The sequence below is a fragment of the Augochlora pura genome, chromosome 2, assembly GCF_028453695.1.
Source record: "Augochlora pura isolate Apur16 chromosome 2, APUR_v2.2.1, whole genome shotgun sequence".
Lineage (NCBI taxonomy): Eukaryota > Metazoa > Arthropoda > Insecta > Hymenoptera > Halictidae > Augochlora > Augochlora pura.
In genome coordinates this window covers 20526214-20548107 of record NC_135773.1, presented here as the reverse complement: position 1 = coordinate 20548107, position 21894 = coordinate 20526214, and the positions used below count along the sequence as shown (strand labels likewise).

Sequence of the window (21894 nt, the reverse complement as noted above, 5' to 3'; positions counted from 1 at the left end):
TTTTACAAGCATTCGAATTGATTCCCCTAACCTTATTCCTTCGGCTCTCATTGGCTGCACAAGATTACATTCATAATCAATGTCACAGAGAGAAAATATCAAATGAACAAGACATTACAATATGAGACAACTACATACGAAATGAGTCCCACAGAAAACCAATATAATTTATCTTAGTTTACGGTGCACGCAATGTCAATCTCTTTGCACATCCATACTTGGCGCTGCATCTGGAAAATGTGGCGCGATATTCGATTTCTCCTTCCGACTCAACATTATCGACCACATTTGCCCGCAAATTTACAAACAATACTCAATACACATTGAACTATGTTTCGATCGATGTGATCAATAATCCTACGGACGAATAATAAAAATCTATTGGCATTACCTAACCCCTATCGGCGAGGACAGAAAAGGCCACTGCGTCTCAAGTGACGAGCAATGGGGACTCCCCTCCCGAAGTAACGTGATAAACGGTTCTGGCAGGGGGCTCAAAGTCGCGAGTTAGGGAACAGCTTTTAAATGGGCAAGAATTCCATATAACCTGGGGTATACACGGCCAACTTCGCAAAAAAAAAATCCCTATCGTAAGTCATAAAACAATTAGTTATCTGAGAGCTCTGCTAGAGGATAGCACTGTTCAGAAATTGTTAATCAATCAGAACAGAGACATTTTTTGCTACTACCTCCCGAGTGTCACGCCACATACCTCCGAATTATTATACATTGTAGAATCACAATTGCATTTAATAGAGTTATCGTTATGAGATCATGTTTGTGGTCGTCTGACAGCTTGAGCTGGAATCTTGTACGATCACGAGAAGAGCACATAGGTGCTCTTTTATATAATTTATAGAAATTAAAGTAATGATATTATTTAAAAAAATATAACGAGTGTCCAAAATGTCAGACGAAACTGATGTTTTCGAAGAAAGCGAGGCGCAATTGCCTGAAGATCTTGGAGATGATGTTGTTCAAGAAGTTTTAAAGACTGGCACTGATTTACGTCAATATTCCAGACAAATTGAAAAAGAACTGAAGGAAGTAGAAAATAAATCTATTCAGGACTATATCAAGGAAAGCGAAAATATAGCAAGTCTTCATAATCAAATTGCTGCTTGTGATAATATTTTAGAGGTTAGAATATTATTCTTACAAAATGATAATCATTCTACTTATAAAACATTGAAAAACATTTGTAGTTGTATTTCATGTATAATATACATATTCAAGCGTTAATACAAAAGTATATTTCTTGCAGAAAATGGAATTAATGTTAAAAAGTTTTCAATCAGACTTGGGAAGTATAAGTTCAGAGATACTTTCTCTTCAACGTAAATCAGTAGCAATGAGCCAACAGTTATCCAATAGACAAACAATTAGAGGTCCTCTTAGTCAATTTATTGAGGACATGACAGTATCAGAGGCTCTGATTGAGTAAGAATGAACTCCTTGACATTCTTTGACGTTCTATTTTCATAATTGCTAATTTTTCAGTTGTGTTAAATAGATTCATTAAAATTTTATGTTTTCAGTGGAATTATGGATTGCCCAGTAACAGAAAAGGAATTTTTAACTCAGTTGCAAACACTAAATCATAAAATACATTTTGTGAAGGAACAAACTTTTAAAGAAGCCAAATCATGTTTAGATGTAAAAGATATTTTAGAGAGATTAAAAGTTAAGGCAATGGCAAAGATTAGAACATATCTACTAGAGCAGATTTACAAGTTCAGAAAACCAATGACAAACTATCAAGTGCCCCAGAATAATATGCTGAAGTATAAATTCTTCTTTGAATTCATTTTAGCAAATGAAAGAAATGTGGCAGAAGAAATTTGTGGGGAATATGTCACCACAATGAGTAAAATATATTATTCTTATTTCAAATCATATTCTTCGAGATTAATGAAATTACAGGTAATTTCAAAATGTGAAAAGTTTAGAAGTTGATAATAAATTGTGTTCATTTAAAATTATTTAAAATTTTTTAAATTGTATAGTTTGAGGAAAGAGCTTCTAAAGATGATCTAATGGGAGTAGAAGATACGATAGGAAGAGGTATTTTCCATAAGACTCCACTGAAACATAGGGGTACTGTGTTTTCCATAGGAAATAGAGGTGATGTTTTAACTTCTCAATTAGAAGCACCTATTATTGTACCCCATACCGCATCAAAAACAAGGGTAAGTAAATGTTAAATAAAGAAAGAGATAATAAAAATTTAATTAATACTATTTTATATTCACAGTATCACTATGAAGCCTTATTTAGAAGTGAGCAATATGCTCTTGTAGATAATGCCTGTAGAGAGTACCTATTTTTAACACAGTTCTTTAAAGTTCGTGATGCACAAGCAATGGATATATTTAACCAGGTAAGATTATAAGTGTTGTATATTTAATTCTTAGAATGATAATAAAAATAAGTATCACAAATGTGTACATAAATTATAGGTAATGGGAAAGACACTAAATTTGATGGTGAAGAATTTGCAGTCTTTTGTGGATGATTGCTATGATACCATTGCTCTATTTCTCTGTTTACACTTGGTAATGCGATATCAATTAACTTGTCATAAAAGAGCAGTGCCAGCTTTAGATAATTATTGGGATAATATGACTTCAGTGATTTGGCCTAGGTAAACATATTTATATGTATAAAAATGTCATCAATATTTGAAGGAGTATGTAATTTAATTTTTCACTTGATTTGTATATTTTAGATTCGAGTGTGTTTTTCAAATGAATATTCAAAGTATAAAAGATTGTGACCCACTGAAACTTAATAAAGAAACTGGTCCTCATTATGTACGTATACAACATCATACTTTAAAAGATATAAGAGTTGGACAATATTATTACATTCTTTTACAGATTACACGAAGGTATGCCGAATTTAGTGCTGCAATGATCAGTATAGTTGTAGGCTTTCCTTGTGATGGTGCAATACAATTACTAGCAGAGTTAAGGGAAGCTGTACAATGTTTTCTACTGAGGATGGCAACTATTTTTCCTAATAGAATTGAACAACTAGTTTTTCTCATTAATAATTACGATTTGGTTCTTGGTGTACTAATGGTAAGATATTTGTAGTACCATATAACTATATATATCTAGTTACATTTTATTTCATATGAACTATATTTATATGAATTATAATTATAACACATATACATTTTTTAGGGACGAACTGGTGACCATACCACTAAAGAGGCCGAGAGTTTTCGAGAACAATTAAATGCACGTTCTGCAGAATATGTTGAAGAAGTCTTAACTCCATATTTTGGTGGCATAATACAATTAGTCAAAGAATCAGAAATGTTGATAGAAAAAGGCCAGGGCGATGATTTGAAAAGACAAGAAGGGAAAGCATTAGCTCTTGTGCAATCTTTTACAAATAATTGGAAACGGGCATTGGAAGAAATTAATCGCGAAGTACTAAAATCATTTCCTAGTCTTGTATTAGGTACTGCGTTGGTACAACATGCTATGACACAATTAGTGCAATATTACAATAGACTTCATAAAATTCTTCCACCAAATGCGCGAACGCAACTGACAAATATTCATCACATAAAGGTTGAAATTAAGAAATATAAAGCAAATTTTTAGATCAAGGTTTTAAATCACGCATGGTACGAATTTAAAAATTCAATTTTTAAAAATACTTTACATATTGTATATTTAAAATTGCCTCTCAAAAAAACTGAAGATAATTTTATGGGAAATGAAACTGTATAACTTATAAATGTGCTATTTAAAAAAATATATTCAAAATGTGGTACTTGTTGATAATAATCGAAATGAATTAGTATGCAACACGTTTGTCATAATATACCACATCTTTTACATTTCGTTATTTTAATGTAATTAATTTATTTCTATTTTATTTATTTGTTTCTTAGGTTGATATTATTTGTGTTTCTTTTTAAAGTATTGTAATAAGAGATTAGATCTATTTTTACACATTCTGTAATTTTATACATTCCTTCTTTAAGAGGAACATAAACAGTAATTGTTGCACGATTTAATAGTATTGTATTATTTAATTTGTTAACTCTATTTTCTGTAGTGTAATATTTGAAATTATATCTGAAAACAATTAATATTAATTTCGATTACAATCCACTGCTTCCCTACATCTCCTGTTTGTCTACTACTTGTTCAAAGGCTGCATAATTTAACTCTTTCGAGAACAAACGCATCTCTGAAAATGAAAAAGACTTTTTCGAATGACTACCTAACTAATGGTTAATGTAATTCGCACCTTAATATACAAATAAAGTACAAGTTAATGTGTGTAAAAAATTCTACTTAGTATGATTCAACAAAACAGATGTAAAAGGTTGAAAATAGAATGAAATACTTACATTCCGAAATATGATTTTATAAGCTTTTATACAATATTGTAATAATTATATATCAGGAAGATGTCAGAGTACAAAAACATGAAACAAAGTAAAGTACCCTAGACTTGATTGTATGTCAAGAGGAATTCAATTTTTCATTTTAATAAATATTTTGTTCGAAAAAAGAACAGATCAGCGAAATTTAACTAATTTTATGTCCGCGACGTGAGACGAGTTAAGAGACGTTGGATATGCAAACATGTATACCAATTCTGCTTCTAATATTCATGAATCATGTTTAAAATTATCTCCATTACCTGGTGTAGTAATAAGGCGATCAGGGTTAAGGAAAATGAAATCGGGAAAGGGTCAAATAAACCAAGAAATACTTGGAGTGCCAAGAATGAGCTTACAAAACTTGTGTCGACATATCCGAATGCTTTGATGATTATACACGTGATCGTTGTAAATTATTTAAAAATTGTATGAACAAATAATGTACAAATACTGTGTAAATAATAATACAGTCGGGAACAACGACTTATGAAAAACATTCTGTACATTTATTTATAAAATAATACACATTCCAATAATACTACTCATGGTATTTCATTATTACTCTATAGAATAATAATTCATTTTTCGCATTTCCGTGATCGGAAGCACACAAGCGAGTATACTTCTATGTTTCACAAATTGCAATTTAACCGAAGAAAGAATTTTCGCCAGTTAATAAACATTAAACAAAAAATTTCAATTGGTGTTTCATAAAGCTTACTCTTAATAGCAGTAATTTATCTTTAATAAGAGAAAGTGGTAAAAGACATTCATGTTGGACAATGATTTTTTCTTCGGCTAACTATAGTACTTTTACTATAAACACCACATAAAATGTCCCATTATCCTTTCTTCGTTTAATTCAGCTACATCTATGGCAAATCGAGTTTGTTAGTTATCGAACTTGTCGTAGAAACTTCTCCTTTCATTTATGAATACACGAATCGTTTGGAAATACTATGACTTCTGTATATGAAGTACTAAATAATTTTCAGTTATAACATAAATACGAAGAAAAGCGAATAATTTAAATTTTTCCTTTGAAAAATGATCGAACATTTGACATAAATATAAAGAAAAATGAGAACTTAACATTTTATCATTTTTCTAATATGTATTTGTAATAATTTTAACTTATTACTAAGAAATTTTAAACTATAATTTACAAGTTTACATTCAATCGTTATCGAAGGTCCGTTATTTTATTTGTTTCATTTGTCCATGTATTTAGTTTGTTGCATATATATATATATCGAAGTTTTTTATATGGATTGTTTATATATTGTTCAATAATATCCGGACACTTCAGTTTTCGAGAAATGTAATTTCGTGGTTTCCACATTCTGAAACTTACACAGATTTTGTACAAAAAATCCTTTGAGAGTTGACAATAGTCTACTGTTAACTGAATATGCTTACAATCATTTATAATTTTTGTCAACATATTTTTTAAGGTACTATTTATGAAACATGTGAAAACTTAAGATAATTGTCAAAAATTATCTCTGGTGCCAAATGGATCCGAAGCCCGTTGTAAGTGTTAAAAAAGTAATTGTTTAATACAGATATAATTGTTTAAAAGAAACAAAAAAGGCCATACCTATAAGATATTAATGACCCTCAAAATAATCCTGTCAACTGTTCTTTTATCATCACTAGCCATTATGTTTAAGGACTATACATACATATAAACTTTTTTTTATCGTTTCTTTTGTTATGGAAAACATTGCTACTTTAACGTTTATATTTTTATTGTACAACGATATAAATACTTTTGCTCTTTACTGTGTGAGCAACAGAGTGGGAGGATTCACTGGAATCGTTTTGCAAAAATGCGCGAACTGAAAAATTAAATCAAGTCGGAGATTAATGTAGAGAGCTGATAAAATACTTCGATTGGTCTGCAACTGATTGTAAAATAGTTTTCGATTTTACGGTATTAAGCGGTTTCGTGCTTATAATACACCGTCGATCGCGTGTAAAACTCCATTTGTTGCTGGAATATTATGTGTTACGACGTTTGCTTCGTTTACCTTCACTCGACCTGCAACACGAAAATGTACAATTATGTAACAAACATGTGAACATTTTTTCTAAAGGAAGGCTCTTTCGAGACTTATGGTTCCTCTAAGATTCGATATTTGACTTTGTGAGTGTAAAATTCCACTCTCATGATCTTGTTGTTTTTTAAATATATTACTTTGGAACACCTTTAAGGGAGACCGGAATAACTTGCAAGCATGGTTGCCAGGTACGAGTCCGCGATTCCAAATGAAAATAACGGTACAAGGTACGATACGGTACAATATGTGCCACTCTATAGATGCGCCAAGCCGCTGTGAGGAGCTCTCGGCGCATATGTCACCTACCCCACTCCTTGCGTAACCTATTTCCCTGTGAACACTGCTCGTACATAGGATTATACCCCTTGGCGTGCGTAAGTAAATTTTGTCTACAATAAACATTACATTATAAAATGCGTACACGATTTTGCATTTCTTTTAATAAAAAGAAATTTTGCTTGGAAATATCCAAGCTCGGGGTAAATTGTTGTTAAATCTGTTTTCCCAGAAGATAAATCCTTCGGTTTGGTTTATACTGAACAATATAATAGCAGTAAACTTATTAATGATTTTCTATCATTTGTTACACACAACGCGTGAATAACTGACTTTAAAATAACGTCTAAGTTCAAAGAAAGACGGGCGCTATACATTTTCCAAGCTAATCGAAACACGCTGCACCTAAGAACAAAATTTGACGGCGTTCAATTTTCGTATCAGTATTGGTAGATTCTGTTTCCCTGCTTCCTTTTCTCCGTATTATCGTTTTCATTATTACGAAAATGTTGGCCATTCATTGCGACTTGATTTCTATTTGCTACCGATAATTGCCAGCAATTTGAAACGTATTGGTAATAATGGTGTCAAATCTTGCGCGATTTCACGTGCCGTAGCATGAAAGGGAGCGTTAATTATCACTGCTTCACGAGCAAATGGGTCATTAGGACGCCGGCTTTTCAAGACACGCGTGTTAATTGGTAGTTCTTACGAAAAGGAAACTTTTTATAATTGTGTCATGTATATTCGTTTGAACTGATACAATTAGAAAATGTAACGAATCAATACCAGTTTGATTTACCTTGTGTCACTGGTTTAGATTACCATCGTATAACATAAAGAAGATCATACCGAACGCGAAACGTTCATCACGCGCAATCTTATCAAGGTAACTAAAATAATTCTTCGATACATATTTTGTAGTTCTTACGTCGAACTATACATATGCGAATAGTTAATGAACTTTTTTTCTAAGCAAAATGCATGCATATAATATATAAGTACAAATATATACAATATAAATATTTATAATATACTTTATGCAGCTTTGAATTTGACTTTAAACATGAAATTAATTTTTGTTATAAATTCTTCGTAGTAGATAAAAAAAGAAGATACTATAACATATAATATGAAGAATTATTGATAAGACAATATCTCAGAAGTGAAAACACGTGGCATCCGACTTTCTTCTTTGCAACCGGAGATATTACTTCAATGTTGCCAGATCTTCTATCCAACCAATATTTGAACTAATTACATCATTTAATATCGTTAAGTCAACTAACAGCACTTTTGAGTATAATAATTTACCCACACTCTGTACATTATTATATTGCAATTAATGTCCACGTATCGTCGTGAATAAATAATTGAGCTTACCTCCATTTTTGTGAATATGAACTGGCGATTGAGGACGGAGAGTATCTTTCTGCAAATAATACCTCATCCCCGCTGTGTACAAGGTAGATGGTAAAATGTGTTTCGTAATAATCGTTTTCGCCGCTTCCGGTCCATCTTCTTCCGTCCATATCGGACCTCCGTCCTTCGATGTTGCTGTCTCGAAAGCGGAGTCCGTCGGAGCGAAGATTGTAAACGTCTTCGGCCCTGGAGAAATATCCTCGTTAGAAAGATTTGTCTTATTTACTACATTTAATTGTCTACTTGCTCAACCTATTAATATTAACGAAACAAAATCATTTTATAATTATTCTTATACTAGTTTGGCGACTCTGTTAGAGATAAAGGATTGGAAGACAAGATATCGCAGTATCGCATTAATAAGACTATATCGATTTTTTAATTTTTATATCGCTTATAAAATCAGTTCTGAATCGTTTAATACAGTTTTGAAAAGTTACTACAATTCTTTTCGTGAAATGAAATCTCAAATGTGACGATGCAATTGTAATAGGTAAAATTAGATCAATTCGATTAACTTTCCGTGTTTTACCTGACAGAGTATCTTGAAGCCCAGAAATGTAAAGCAATTTCAAGAAGGTGGTAAACCTTCTTTCGCGATCAGCTTGCAACGTCTGCACCAAATCACCGACCGGAAGTGGAAACATCACCCTGTCCACAGCGTGAGCGATCCCTTGAGGAATCTCGATGTCGCGTTTGTTTGGCGCCACTTTTGCTCCGTTTATAGTCGTCAACTGCTTGGACAAATACAGATAGAATTATAACAAATAGTAATGTCAAAATCGCTTATTTCAATAGACTATTACTATGACCTTATTAATCCTATTCAACTATTTATTATCCATGTGGAATATTTCCAGAATATTTCCACATTTCATATTTTATTTAAAGCGTAAATAATAATTAGTACATCGTCTTTGAAATTATACTTGATTTCAAAAGTATTCTATTCATTCATAAACAACTTATTTTTCTGTTTACGTTGTTGATCATTTCCAGCAGTTTATAATGATTCATTAATGCTGGGTTCATAGAGCACTGAAAGTAGATGCATAAAGATCAAAATAATATATTTATCTTTACAATATATTATTATCAAGAGCGAATTACAAAATTCTGATCGGGTAATTGCGACAGATCCGTAAACATAGTTAATACGTGTACTACGCAGAAAATCATATTGGGAGCAAAAAATTCGATACGTCTCTATATTGGATGCGTTAGTAGAACAAACGATCCTTTCCTTAAAAAGTTCGATCATGCATTATTTACGAGTGAACGGAATGTTTCCAGCGCATTCTATGCAGAAGGTCAACGAATTGGATCAACAAGAAATGGTATATCGATAGATAGATGGCGGACCAATATGCAATATCGATGGTGAGTCATTCGATTCGTATCGAGATACACATGCAACAATTCCGTCGAAACAACACAACTTTGAAATGATATTTAACATAATAGAAACTATTTGAAAAAATGTGTAAAAAGTTCTAGCAAAGGACAAAAATTTCGATATTTCGCTACTTTTTCTGTTTACTGCTGGTTTGTTCGATTCTAATATGAAACTATTAATTAAAATGTTAATCGACGTACCTTTACGTCGTTCCATTCGTGATCGTGCATCGCGTATTCGTTTACCCTGAGCTGTGTCCCAGCTAAACTGACGCCGGTCATCTCGTCTTGCAAGGTGTCGATCCTAAAACCTCCTGGTATCACGTGATGCAGAAGGAGCTGCAGTGAAAACGTAGTTAAACATTATTTTCCACGATCTTCAATTGATTACAGAGTTTGTAGACGTTATTTTTAATCTATAAAAACTATAGACAATATTGCAGTAAGATCTTGATTATTCCGTCCTCCACTATTAAAATTCTATGCTCTGCAAACACGTTTCACATATAATCGACTGAATCTAAGATAACTCGTATGCAATACGATTTATTGTACAAACCAATATAAAAAATATCTAGCATTGTGAATGACAATAGGTAATTGTTCCATCAACCGTTTGGGTTGGTGCTGCACGTAAAATCTTATCGACTTATGTTTCATTAACCGATCATTCGCGTCACTTTGCTTGGCCTGTATAATCGAGATTCCACTGCGTATGAAGTATAATGTAAGAAATAGAATGTAAAAATAATATAAAAAGATTCTTTGAACGTACGCCACTCAGAAGTCGTGGATTATCCCGGAACTTCTGTTCTGCTTTTTCTGGGCCGCCGAGTTGTACCAATAGCGTCCTAAAGGCTTTGTCTGTCGGCACGAATATCGTGTACGGTCCTGCAATACGATAAGTCATGATAGCATTAGCGTTTATGCATTTTATAATGCTAGAATATGGGAGCCGTGTAAATAAGAGGTTATAAATTCTTTAAAATTACGATTACAACTTGAGGTCTGTCGAGTGATAGTTATCAGGGAGGTTCTGTTGATTAAACTAATATTAACCCTTTGCACTCGAGTGGCGACTCTGCGTTGCCATTAAAACTCTTGCAGTACATTCAAAAATTATTTTTATAGATACAAAATTATTTTTATAGATACCGTCGAAGCTTAGATTTAAAAATTATTGAAAGAGTAACTATTACACGAGTCGCAAGATTTAATATGCGTAGAATAAATTATATGAAATGGAAATACTAGAAGCCAGAAAAATTATTACAGATTTGCAATTGAAATGGCTTCGAGTGCAAAGGGTTAACCACGATATAGTCGCCATCGTGGCCAATAAAAGAATATAAATCAAATATTATTTTGAAAACTATCTGTGTTTTTTTTTGGGACAAATCAAGGTTTTGTATTATATTTTTGAAATATTATAAATAGCTTGCCATTATTCGTTTAAGGTATTATTTTTCAGTAAAAAACGTTTAACAATGTTTGGAAACGTAATTAATCATGTGCAGATGATATAAAAGTAAATAAAAAGAATAAAGATCCGCGTAGAAAAGGCTTGACTGTATAATTACGACTTGTCGAATTATTATCCTCTTTTTAATTACGCTGCGAAAAGAGGAACATTTTATAATATTGTTTCGCTAAGCAAGTTTTCAACTGCATCGTACGGGATCTTAGTAATTGCATAAGCGAAAGTACACAATATGTATCCGCATCGTCTTCTGTATTGGATCGTCGGTATTCCAAGGGTTAATCATTAAAGTAATTAGTGTCTGGTCACGGATCAACGGACGTAAAGAGAAATCGTTACGGTTATTGTACTCTTAAACGAGGGAAGAGTTTGATTTTACTTTAGCTAATGGACTATGTGGATATGTTGCACTTACGAGAAGACTTAATTAATCGGTGGCAAGACTCGAAGTATTAGAAAACATTAGTAATATTTTCAATCCACTAAAATTATTACGACACGAAATAAATGACTTTCTGCATTATACAATTAACGCGAACAATATTCATTGATATTTATTTACGTATTACAAACGTCTAACTGTAACAAGTGCACAAAGATCCGCAGTCTAATTACTCATGTGTTTTGTGCAAGCTGGCTTCGTAAAAACAATTTGGCAATAATTAATAATAGTTGATTAGTTTGCAAGAGAATTGAAAAGAAAAATGAAAACTTTCTTAAAATGTAATCGCGAACATTAAATGTTACAACTGAATGTAAGTCTACTGGATTGTACGACCAATGTTTTTATTGGAACAAGGTGAACAGCCAATAAAAGGATTCATTGCAATGTCGAACATCAATGTAGTCCCATCCTATTGTTCTTATTGTGACTGACTGCTCAATAGGCTCCAATTAAACGCCAGTAGACCTGCCAATGATACGCAACGCCGGAACCATTAGATGGACTTATAAATTGCACAGGACATAATCGATGGATTATATGGATCAGCTAAGGTAACAGTCGATAATTGCCAGACGTAATTACCTGGCTTTTGTAACGCAAAAGTGTCGGATAACGAGAAAAGGCCATCATTGTTCCTGCGAAGAGGCAATCGTGTCGAAATCCTCGGTTATCCGTGAGAACATTTTTCGAATGAATGTTGCATGAATAAAAACCAGCTGGTGGGAAGTAACTGGCAGTCGTGTGAAGAATAAAATTTAGCCGCCATAAGCGTATCCTACAATGTACCCCTTTTTTTTCTAACCAAACGTATACTAGATTCGAATTTATAAAACGCTTATTAGTGGTTTCATCAAACGTGACAGAACTTTAATCTTTTCATTTTTATAGAATTTTAGCTTGTCAATTTTGCGAACAGCTGTTATTTACCATTAGTTTTTATATTAATTTTATATTAACTATATATTAATATCTCTTAGTTGTTCGAAACTTTAGATTTCTTCTGTTTATTTTATGACAGTTTATTTAATTTATTTATGACGGTGGAATCTTATGTAATATTTCATTTACCATTAATACTTTCTTATTATTAATTTAAAGTATAAAGAATTTGTAAAATTCCTAGACTAAAATTGTTCAACACCAGTATTGTCTCATGACATATTTTTAAACATTTTCTAATTTTATTATAATGTGTTATCGCGTAAAAGAATAATTAGAAAATCAATGGTTTATATTTCTTCGCAGACGCAAAAGTAATTTAGCAATGAAAACAGATGCTTTTCAAAATACCGATAAGATTATTAATAAATAATCTTTAACGCTGTTCGCTTTAAAGCATAACTAATTAACCAGCAACAATAAGAATCATAAAACGAAGTTACATTTACGAAGGAAACTATTTTAGAATCCAGTCGAGTTTCTGAACACTTTCCGTTGCATGGTAGCACGTTTACGTTGGCTGTATCCATTCTCGAAAACGGATTACGATAACGGAAGTCTATTATGCTGTATCTTCAAATATGGGTTCCCGGTTTCAGCAGCGTGTTTGTAGTCAGAAGCACGCCAATTTCTATTGTCTTCAGAGGCTCACTCTAATTACGTCGACACTAGGAGTGGGAAGTATTAAAAGTGATTCTACGGTATGCGCACGAGCGAGACACGAACACCATTTGATAGTGTGTGAAATGTTTGAAGCACGGATCTATCTTGGACTGTTTTCTACGTGTATGCGTCACCGCTGTGTGTTCTGATTTTATAGTACCGTTCATAGTACTCGGGTTTCAGCCCTAATATTTACAGGGTGAATTTAACCCCTTGCATCACGACTCCTTTCACGCGTCTGCAAGTTGGAAATTCACTGGAAGAAAGTCATGGTATCCCAGGAAGACTACACTGAAGGATAGTTAGGTTAATATTGCGGGAGATTATAACTCTTTCTCCTCATATGTCACAAAAAGGATACTTTCTGCTCAGACTTACGAGTTCTATTACGCCTTTAACAAAACCTCACGGGTCATAGACATTGATTGTACCCCTGACACCTGGTAACAGAATTTTATCGCGCACCCACCTGTTTCGTTCAACACGGTGTCGAGTCCTGACTGCCTCAGATATTTAGTCATCGCGAACAACCCTTCCCGCTTCAGCAGCATGGTCAGACTTTCCTGGGACTGGCTCGGCGTGGACGGGAATTCCGTCGGGGTGGACGGCGTGGACCTTTCGAAGCCCTCTTGGTAAATGATATTTTCATTATGTAAGGTGGTCGCCGGTCTACCGGTAGTAGAAATCGGCCTCGTCGTCGGAGAGGTTTCACTGGATGGCCTAACGGTGAAGTGAATGTAAGAATTGGTCGAATGATGCGGGAAAGTCGTCTGCGCCGCGGTCGGTGTTGTTGTAATGATCTCATTGACCGGAGCCATGGTTGGGATGAAGTGGCTCCTTGTCACGGTCGGATGTTTCGCTGTCACGCGGCCCTCTTGGTCCGCCGTTGACGATCTCGGGGTTGTCACCGGGCTGAGAGAGTTGAACACGTGGCCGGTGACGCTCGACGCCGACGACAGGTACTTGTCGGTCGTGGACACCGAGTTCGGGGAAATTGTCACTTGCGGGAAGTATTCCGTCGATCTGCTGTAAACAATTTAGCTTTTGTTGGCTTATTCTTTGCGTGCATTCTGTACGTACACGACGTGGTTTCGTTAATGGGTTATTAAGTCGCGCAGGAATCGCAAGGTGCCAAAAATTATCTCTGAAAAGAACGTTCATTTTTAGCTTTAACAAATGATTTGGATTTCTTATAGCGCGTTAATTTATTAGCGAATCGGTGAAAAAGAATTTTTCATAAATTTCAATTGGACATTTATATAAATTACCGAGAGACCTACAAAACGAATTGTTTGAAGTTCCATTACGAGCTTAAATAACACAATCATAGACGCATCAGTTTTTATGATCCTTATCGTTCCATACAATTACAATTTATGCAAATTTATGCAAATTTTATCTACTGACCTAGTCAGTCTAACGTCTCGAAAAGAAATTCAAGTCATTTGGTCCAACATTAACAAGTTATTTCGTTCGAGATGGTGTTAAAGTAGAGGCTTCCACGATGTGAAAGTCGAGATTTTTCTGTTGAAAATAAGCACGGGTAGCATGTCGTAAGATTTCTTGCTCGAAGTTAGACGAGTTCAAAGATCGACAATGTTTCGGTTTTAATGTTAAGATACTTCAATTCTGCGGAACTGTACTTTTGGGGCCAGTGTGTCGCTTTAAATGTATTCATTTAACTGTGAAACACGTCATGCAATGGTTACAATCTCTCTAATGAGTTTCGCACGTCGGTTAAGCTGAAACATTGACCAAGTTTAAACAGCTTTACGACTAACATATGGTTGAACTGTCGTTGTAAGTATTATGATCTCATTTACTTTTTATAAGATGTTGATATTATAAATTTTTAAGGTAGAAGAATTCTGTCATGAAAATTAATTTTATTCGGTTTCATGTTGGTTTTCTGCTAAATGGAAACATTATTGTATGTAGATTAATAAACTCGTAACATAATCCTCTAAAAATAGTCCAGAGGTTAACATTGAACCGAATGTAACAAGTTATTAGACTGTTACACTGTAATTATTAGATTATAACAAGTTACGGATTTTATGCACTTAATGGTAATATTAATATATTTAATATTAAGAATAATATTAATATATTTAATATAATTAATACTATTTATATATTTAATATTGATAATGATATTTTAATATCATGAAAAGAAGCAATAATTAACCTATTATTGATTTACAATGTACCTTCACGCTTTTGAACAACTCAAAGAAGAACTCTCAAGTTTAACTACGTTTATTTACTTAGTTTAATTATGTTTAATGTATGCATTCCATGTAATTTCCGATAACCAAGGTTCGCGATAAGATGATATTGCGAAATACTTTATGGAAACGCATCTCTACGCGATTTAATGAATGTAAGAAGTATAATTTGTGGTTTGCGTGGCTAACGTGTTAACCACTTGAAAGTTGGTTATATTTCTATTGTATGGGGTACGTTATTCTCGGTGGCACAAGAGAAGGAACGGTTGTTTAGAGAGGAAACTCTCCAGTGGAAAACATATGTTCTCGCAGCGAATTGTTCTCTATTTAATTTCTGTATTGGCGGTGTCAGTGAAAGCCTGAGATTCTCTATGTGTTCTTCGAAAACGCAGCACGACAGGAAATACCCACTTGTCGGTGCGAATAAATATTGTCACGGTACGTGTTACAGTCTGTAATGTATTTTCATGTAATCGGAAAATAGTTGCTTTAGCAAAATTTTAATCGCTTAGACACAGCGATATTTATCTTGATACAACTTGTGTAATAATATTGCATTACTCAAATATACAAGTTAGAACAGAGGTTACTTGTTAAATGAAATAATAACTTTAACGTAATTTTTATTTCCGTTTTATGCGAGTAACTTCATCGCTTCGAAAACTATTGTATGAAAACAATGGATTATCTTATCATTTCTTTTTACATTAGTTAAATAACCTGTTCTATACATAGGTTACTATACTTCTACACACGTTTGTTTGCATGAAAATAACAGTTTGCCGTATTTGTCACAAAATCTTGCAGTTAGTTTTAAAAAAAAAAGCTATAATTATCAAAAATGTTAGTGTCGTGTTAAGGGATGAGCTTAGTATGTGTTCATTTGCTGGACAAGTCATTCTGTGATTTTTATGATTGTACTAATTTTTGCATTTAAACGTAATTTCTTGAGCTTAGTCAGACTTTTTTGAATAGTTGCTCCGAGTACCTGCAAAATTCCAATGGTATGAGCAATACTATGCGGAACGGACATTGTCGTGCAATGTTGCAATACGTTTCGACAGCACTCTTCAGCATTCGCTCCAAATAGCAGACTTTAGAGCTTATCGAGAGGCATCTTACTGTAACGAGCACTATTTGCAGTGGAATTCCTTTTCCGACAATAATAATGCACTACGGATCCGTCGAACTTAGGGAAGCGATGCATACGTGATTCGTCCGAAGGCGGAAGACTGTGTGTAAAGGTTACACGAAGACCGAGTTATATAAGTTTGTCGAAAAGTGATACTATTGTAACTATTCTTATCATACTAGACAATGTTAGATAGATTACTAGTAAAACTACTGATCACTTTCTACTTCTTACAAGAAAACTCTTGATTTTATTAACGAGGAATATTCCTTTCCGTATCTGATAAACTCTCGGACTGTTCAATTACGAAATACGAAAACAAAGTATACTAATATTTTTAGTCAAGGTATAAAATCAATATATAATATAAAAATCTCAGAGCATTATTATTATATAATAATTTTTATTATATATTTATTATATTAATTTGTGATGGAGATCCGCAGACTAGTTATTATACAGAACTTATTCTGTGAATTTTAAACAATGTTAAGTGATTTTTAAATCGTCTCTTACGTAACACACAATTAATGCAACACACAGCCAAGTAATCGAGGGGAGATCTCTTTATTATTAGAGCGATTTTAAAATCACGATCCATTTTAATTAACTGCAGTTATCGCTCTCGGCGGATAATGTTAGATCGCGGATCTTCGTTCCAAATAAAAATTTACTACGCCAATTATTAGAAACGGGAAACAAGCAGTTAGAAATGTTTAACTTTCTCTAACCCTCGGCCGGCCGACCGACCCATAGAAAATACGGGAAACCGATACTGGCTCGTATTATTTGTCTACATCTGTAGGATATCAAAATTCAGAAACAGAGTATACGAATGAGTAACCCAGTCTTACCCTCCCCCCTCTCACTAAAGGGGTTAGTAATACTGTCCAGTCAATTTTAAGAATCCTTTTAACGATTCCGTACTCGGCAGACAATATTTCAACGGGAGTCCGAAAGTCACTTTTTCGTATTATCTTCAATTTATGACAGAAACATGTTGAACAACTTTTTTAGGATTTCATTTAATAAAATTATTGAGACAGGCCCCATTCGTATATGAGCGCCCTGATGCGCTTCCTGGATGCCCCGACATCTACGGCTCGCCTCGCGCCTCGTTCTCTAGGGAGCATGCGCAACGAGGCCGTCTACCACCTTGTCTTTTGTCTTCGCGTCGCGCTACATAACACGTTTTCTTCTGTATAAAATATATCCACTTTTATCTTACATATTAAATAAAGTTTGCATTACATAGCGACCGTGTCTTCCGTGTGTCACCTCCACTTAATCTGCGTTCAACAAAAATAAAAATTGTAAAGTTGTACGAGAAACTGGTCGCTTGTACAAATATGATTTTAAAATTGTGGTGGTATAAAGACCTTGGCACTGTAGTTAGTACTATAAAGAGAAAAGTGTAAATGATTGGATCTCGATATTCTTACCACGTCATTTATTTCTTGAGCCCGGAAATTATAAATAGCGTAAAAATTACTTATCAAATCTAAGTAAACATTCCAGCCTTCACAGATTGTCCAATTTGGTGCACCGCATTTAAAACGAATAAAAACAGACTATATCCTTTGTCGATTAACTGTTATTTTAGGTTGCTGGTTTCACGTGCCAAATAAAAAAAGAAACGATAAGGACTATTACCTCTCCGTGTATCTCGACGAAACGGACGTTGATCTGGCAGTGGTTGGTCGAAAAGTTGTGGAGCCGGTGCTGCCGTAATGCGTGACGGTGGTTTGCCTGGTCGGCGGCAGATCATCGAGCGTCGATCTAAGATTTTGGCTAGGCGTGACTGGATTCACGGAGCTCGGTGGCAACTTCAATTCCCCTTTCTTTATCCTCTCCACGATCGAGTCGACGTCGCTTCCCTCCTTCTCGGCGTTCCCTTTCACGCCCTGGACCTTGTAGCTACCATCCGGTTGTTCCTCCAAAACCACAAAGGTGACCTTCTTAGCTGGCAGACTCTGAATCGGAGCCTTTCCGATCTCCTCCAATTTTCCGTCGCTCTTCTGCCTGATCACTTCGAAATCAGCGCCGGGAGGCAGCACACCCTTCGTCAGCTCCTCGAGAATTGCTTTCGGAGGTTTGATGGTGGTAGTCGAAGTAGCCAAAGTCGACGCTACAGTAGTACCTTGCGAGGAAACGGCTGTCGACAAGCCGGAAGGCGCATCGATCAACTGAATCTTCTTCCCGTTCGGAAGCACGATGTCTCTCGTGCTGACGTTTCTCGCGTCGTCGTCCACGGATTGAGCTAGTCCCAGCTTCAGCTGCTTTAGCAGACCTTCTCTCTCTGTGCCCAAATAAGATCTACTCTTCGTGTTCGCGGGTTTCTCTGTCGCCGGTTTCTCGGTCTGATAGATAACCTTGATCTGAGGCTTGGGCTTCCCTTGTTGAATCAGCCGGCTCTCTTGCTCTTGAATCAGACTCAAGAGGTTATCCGGGATATTGGAGAACGACACTTTCGTCGATTGGGTCCTAGGGGCGACGGTCGTGACGAACGGAGCTTTGGTGGTAGTTATCAGAGAAGTTGGGATCGGCGTTGTCGTGGAAAACTTCTTCTGATGCGTCGCGATAGCTTTGAGAAACAGTTCTGTCTCCGACGGCGTGATCTTTCTCGCGGTTGGCAAGGACACCAGAACTGGAGACGCGGTGGTGCTGATGGAGATCGTGCTAGGGGATGTCAGAGGCGCTGGCGCCGGAGTCGTCGATGTCAGCTTCTGAAGCTGTTGGATTCTCAGAAGCTCTTGTTGCTTTCTTAGTTCCTGTTGTTCCAGCAACAGCTGCTGCCTCTGTTTCTGCAGCAGCTCCAGTTCCCGTTGCTTCTGCAGATAATCCTGCAGTTGAACCGTTTGTTGGTCACTGAACAACGGCTGGGATAGGTCTTGCTGGAGATTCTGGAATTGCTTGTTGCTCTCTGGGAACTGACTGCTAAATTGTTGCTGGAATTGTTTGGACGATTGCGACGGAAACTGCGACTGCGAGTTTCCGAGATAGTTAGCGTTGTTCAGCTGCTGCGTTATCTTCAGCTGTTGTTGCTGTATCAACTGCTGCACCTGTTGCTGTTGCTGGAGCAGCTGTTGGATTTGCTGCTGCTTCGCGCGGTCCACTTTGTATTTGGAGAGAGCGGTGTATGTAGCGGGGGCTTCCTGTTGAGGGCGCCGGTAGCGTTGCTGATGTTGTTGCACGTCGCTGAGGATCTGAGCCTGCTGCGACGCTGAGAGACGCGGCCGTGGGTCGAGCGATGGCCGACTCTGAAATTTCAACACATTCATTCAGCGTTGTTTTAAGACTGCGAATTTTTGTGCAATATAAAAATGATCTGCAATTGTCGTAAAACACGAGAGCGAATTAGGAATATATCTCTTTAAGAATTTTATTTGAGCGAAAGGGATGTATCGATACTCTCTAGTTCTTGTACTTTTTATATTCATTTTTGTCATAACTGTATTAAATCCGCAGTCTAGATATTATTTTTCTAAGAATATATTATTTACAAGCTAACCAATTAGTCTGTAGATTATAAAGTTTAATCTGAGGTACTTAATGGTGTTGATAAAATATATAGGACAAAATATTTGTTTGAGTATTGTAGAAAAAGTCTATTATAGGAATGCAATAAATGATTTTGCATTCAATGCACTGTCTACAGTTAATTCGTACACAGTCACAAAACCTTCATAAAAAATGCGGAAACTTGAAACATTAATGTTAATTACTTGGACGTAATTTCAGTGTGTGGACCATCGTAAAAAAAAACGTAGTTTTCAGAAAAGAGAATAAATGTTAAGCTATGAAATTCTGTAAAATATCGATATATTAATGCTTTTGAGTAATTACGTTCCCGAAATATAAATGAATTTTTACTTTTACACAGTTCCAGCAGACCTTTACTGAACGAAAAGAGCACCAACAAGGAAAAGGCATCTACTGGAACTTGCGTTACCAAGTTTTAATTGAAATTCGAGGTCGTCGAACGAATTATTATTCGAAGACGCTGTGAAATGAAAACCACGAGCAGTTAGACTTTCTCGAATCCGAAGAGATTGTCTCACAGCCTCGGTAGACTACGGATTGGGAAGGTGGGGGCAAGAACAATGCCTCGGTTAATTACGATGATCTTAATTGCTTCGGACTGTTTTTCTCTCTCAAGCAAAGTTAATCATTAACTCATGGTCGCGAACGACTCGTCCAATTTTTCCTACAATAATTATCTAATCTACCATTGCTGATTGTTTCACTTATCACCCGCGTTTAATCTACTTTTTTATAGTTATTTCGTTACAGTATCATCGAAACCGTTTCATTCCTTAAATTTCGAAGTCATTATAAATAGTTACGTTTATTGTACACATGATAATATTCTGATAAGGATAAGTTCTTCTGCATGGTACTTAACAAGCTTTAATTAATTGAAGATTAATTCTTTAGTAATGATGATTTAAAATATAAATTTTTCACAGTTATCGATGAATGATATTTTCACTTATAGATAGATGTTTAGAATTTTATTTTTCATGTAAGGTATTTTAATTTTATAAATGTATACTTTTTTCCATTTACAAAAGGGTGAAAGAATTTCAAAGAAATAGGATTTGGCTTAGTAAAGAATCAATTTGCTTTTAAGAAAGGGTTCACCCTTTCTAAATTATATTCATATAATTTGCCAAAAGATGGAATTTGGTCCGGAAAATCTGTATAACGCGGTTAAATAATTCCTAGCGATGAGCAACGAAAATTCGCGGAACCAAGTCGCTGCGGGAAATGTAACTTTTAACCTGGCAGCACTTGCACCTATCGCATTCCCTGACGTAATTAAGCCCGCGAGAGGCCAGTCTGCCGATCGTTGGCCACTGGTTTCCCACAGCTGATGTGAAAAGTTGTCCATTTATTCAAGGCGCGGCTTGCTATCTCTTTCGTTTTAACGATCCACAACGTTCATAAGAAGTATCTCGCGTCCGTAGATCGGCTATCGTTGATTTCCGCAATCTGCTGTTCGGCGAATGCCTTTAGCTATTGCCAACGAAAGTGGTGGGATCAAGTTCAATATGTAAGCGCTTGCCTATGGGGTGATTCAACGATTAAACGCACATATTTAGATTGTACAGATTTCGTTCTAGAAATTAAACCTTTTGTAGATCAGATTTAAATCTTACTTTCACAATTAATTCTTTTATAAATTATACTCGCATTGCGGCATTGGAAGCGAATCTTTTTATAGAACATATTAATATTTCTGCAAATAAAATCATGTCATCTATACAAACTTTATTCCGTTTCATTAATTTAATATGACTTTACATACGTAAATATATGTAATAATACAAATAAGTAGCATTCATTTCTTTAATTTAATCCTAATTAATATTAATACAAGTAATTACGAATAAGTGAATTTCATTTGCAGAAGGGTAAATAAAACCGGTAACATAAT

At 35.1% G+C, this 21894-nt stretch overlaps 2 protein-coding genes across 4 annotated transcripts in view; one reads left to right on the top strand and one right to left on the bottom strand.

Annotated features, from left to right (window-relative positions):
- Positions 1–794: 794 nt before the first annotated feature.
- Positions 795–4905, top strand: Vps52 (vacuolar protein sorting 52). The gene is made up of 9 exons (XM_078194498.1): positions 795–1140; positions 1265–1440; positions 1539–1923; positions 2007–2189; positions 2255–2380; positions 2460–2644; positions 2729–2813; positions 2880–3083; positions 3189–4905. The coding sequence occupies exons 1-9, from the start codon at positions 907–909 to the stop codon at positions 3615–3617; spliced, it is 2007 nt and encodes a 668-aa protein (XP_078050624.1). The 5' UTR covers positions 795–906; the 3' UTR covers positions 3618–4905.
- Positions 4906–5534: 629 nt separating this feature from the next.
- The window catches only part of LOC144477047 (uncharacterized), a 32537-nt gene continuing 16177 nt past the window's right edge, over positions 5535–21894 (bottom strand). For 2 of the 3 annotated variants that reach the window (XM_078194468.1, XM_078194486.1), the window contains exons 2-8: positions 18108–19714; positions 13564–14120; positions 10343–10458; positions 9769–9906; positions 8705–8906; positions 8134–8358; positions 5535–6455 (exon numbers count right to left, since the gene is read on the bottom strand). In XM_078194468.1, the coding sequence (XP_078050594.1) occupies positions 6367–6455; positions 8134–8358; positions 8705–8906; positions 9769–9906; positions 10343–10458; positions 13564–14120; positions 18108–19714 (2934 nt within the window). In that variant the 3' untranslated portion in view covers positions 5535–6366. The remainder of the gene's footprint in view (positions 6456–8133; positions 8359–8704; positions 8907–9768; positions 9907–10342; positions 10459–13563; positions 14121–18107; positions 19715–21894) is intronic. The other variant, XM_078194477.1, reaches the window with a different exon arrangement.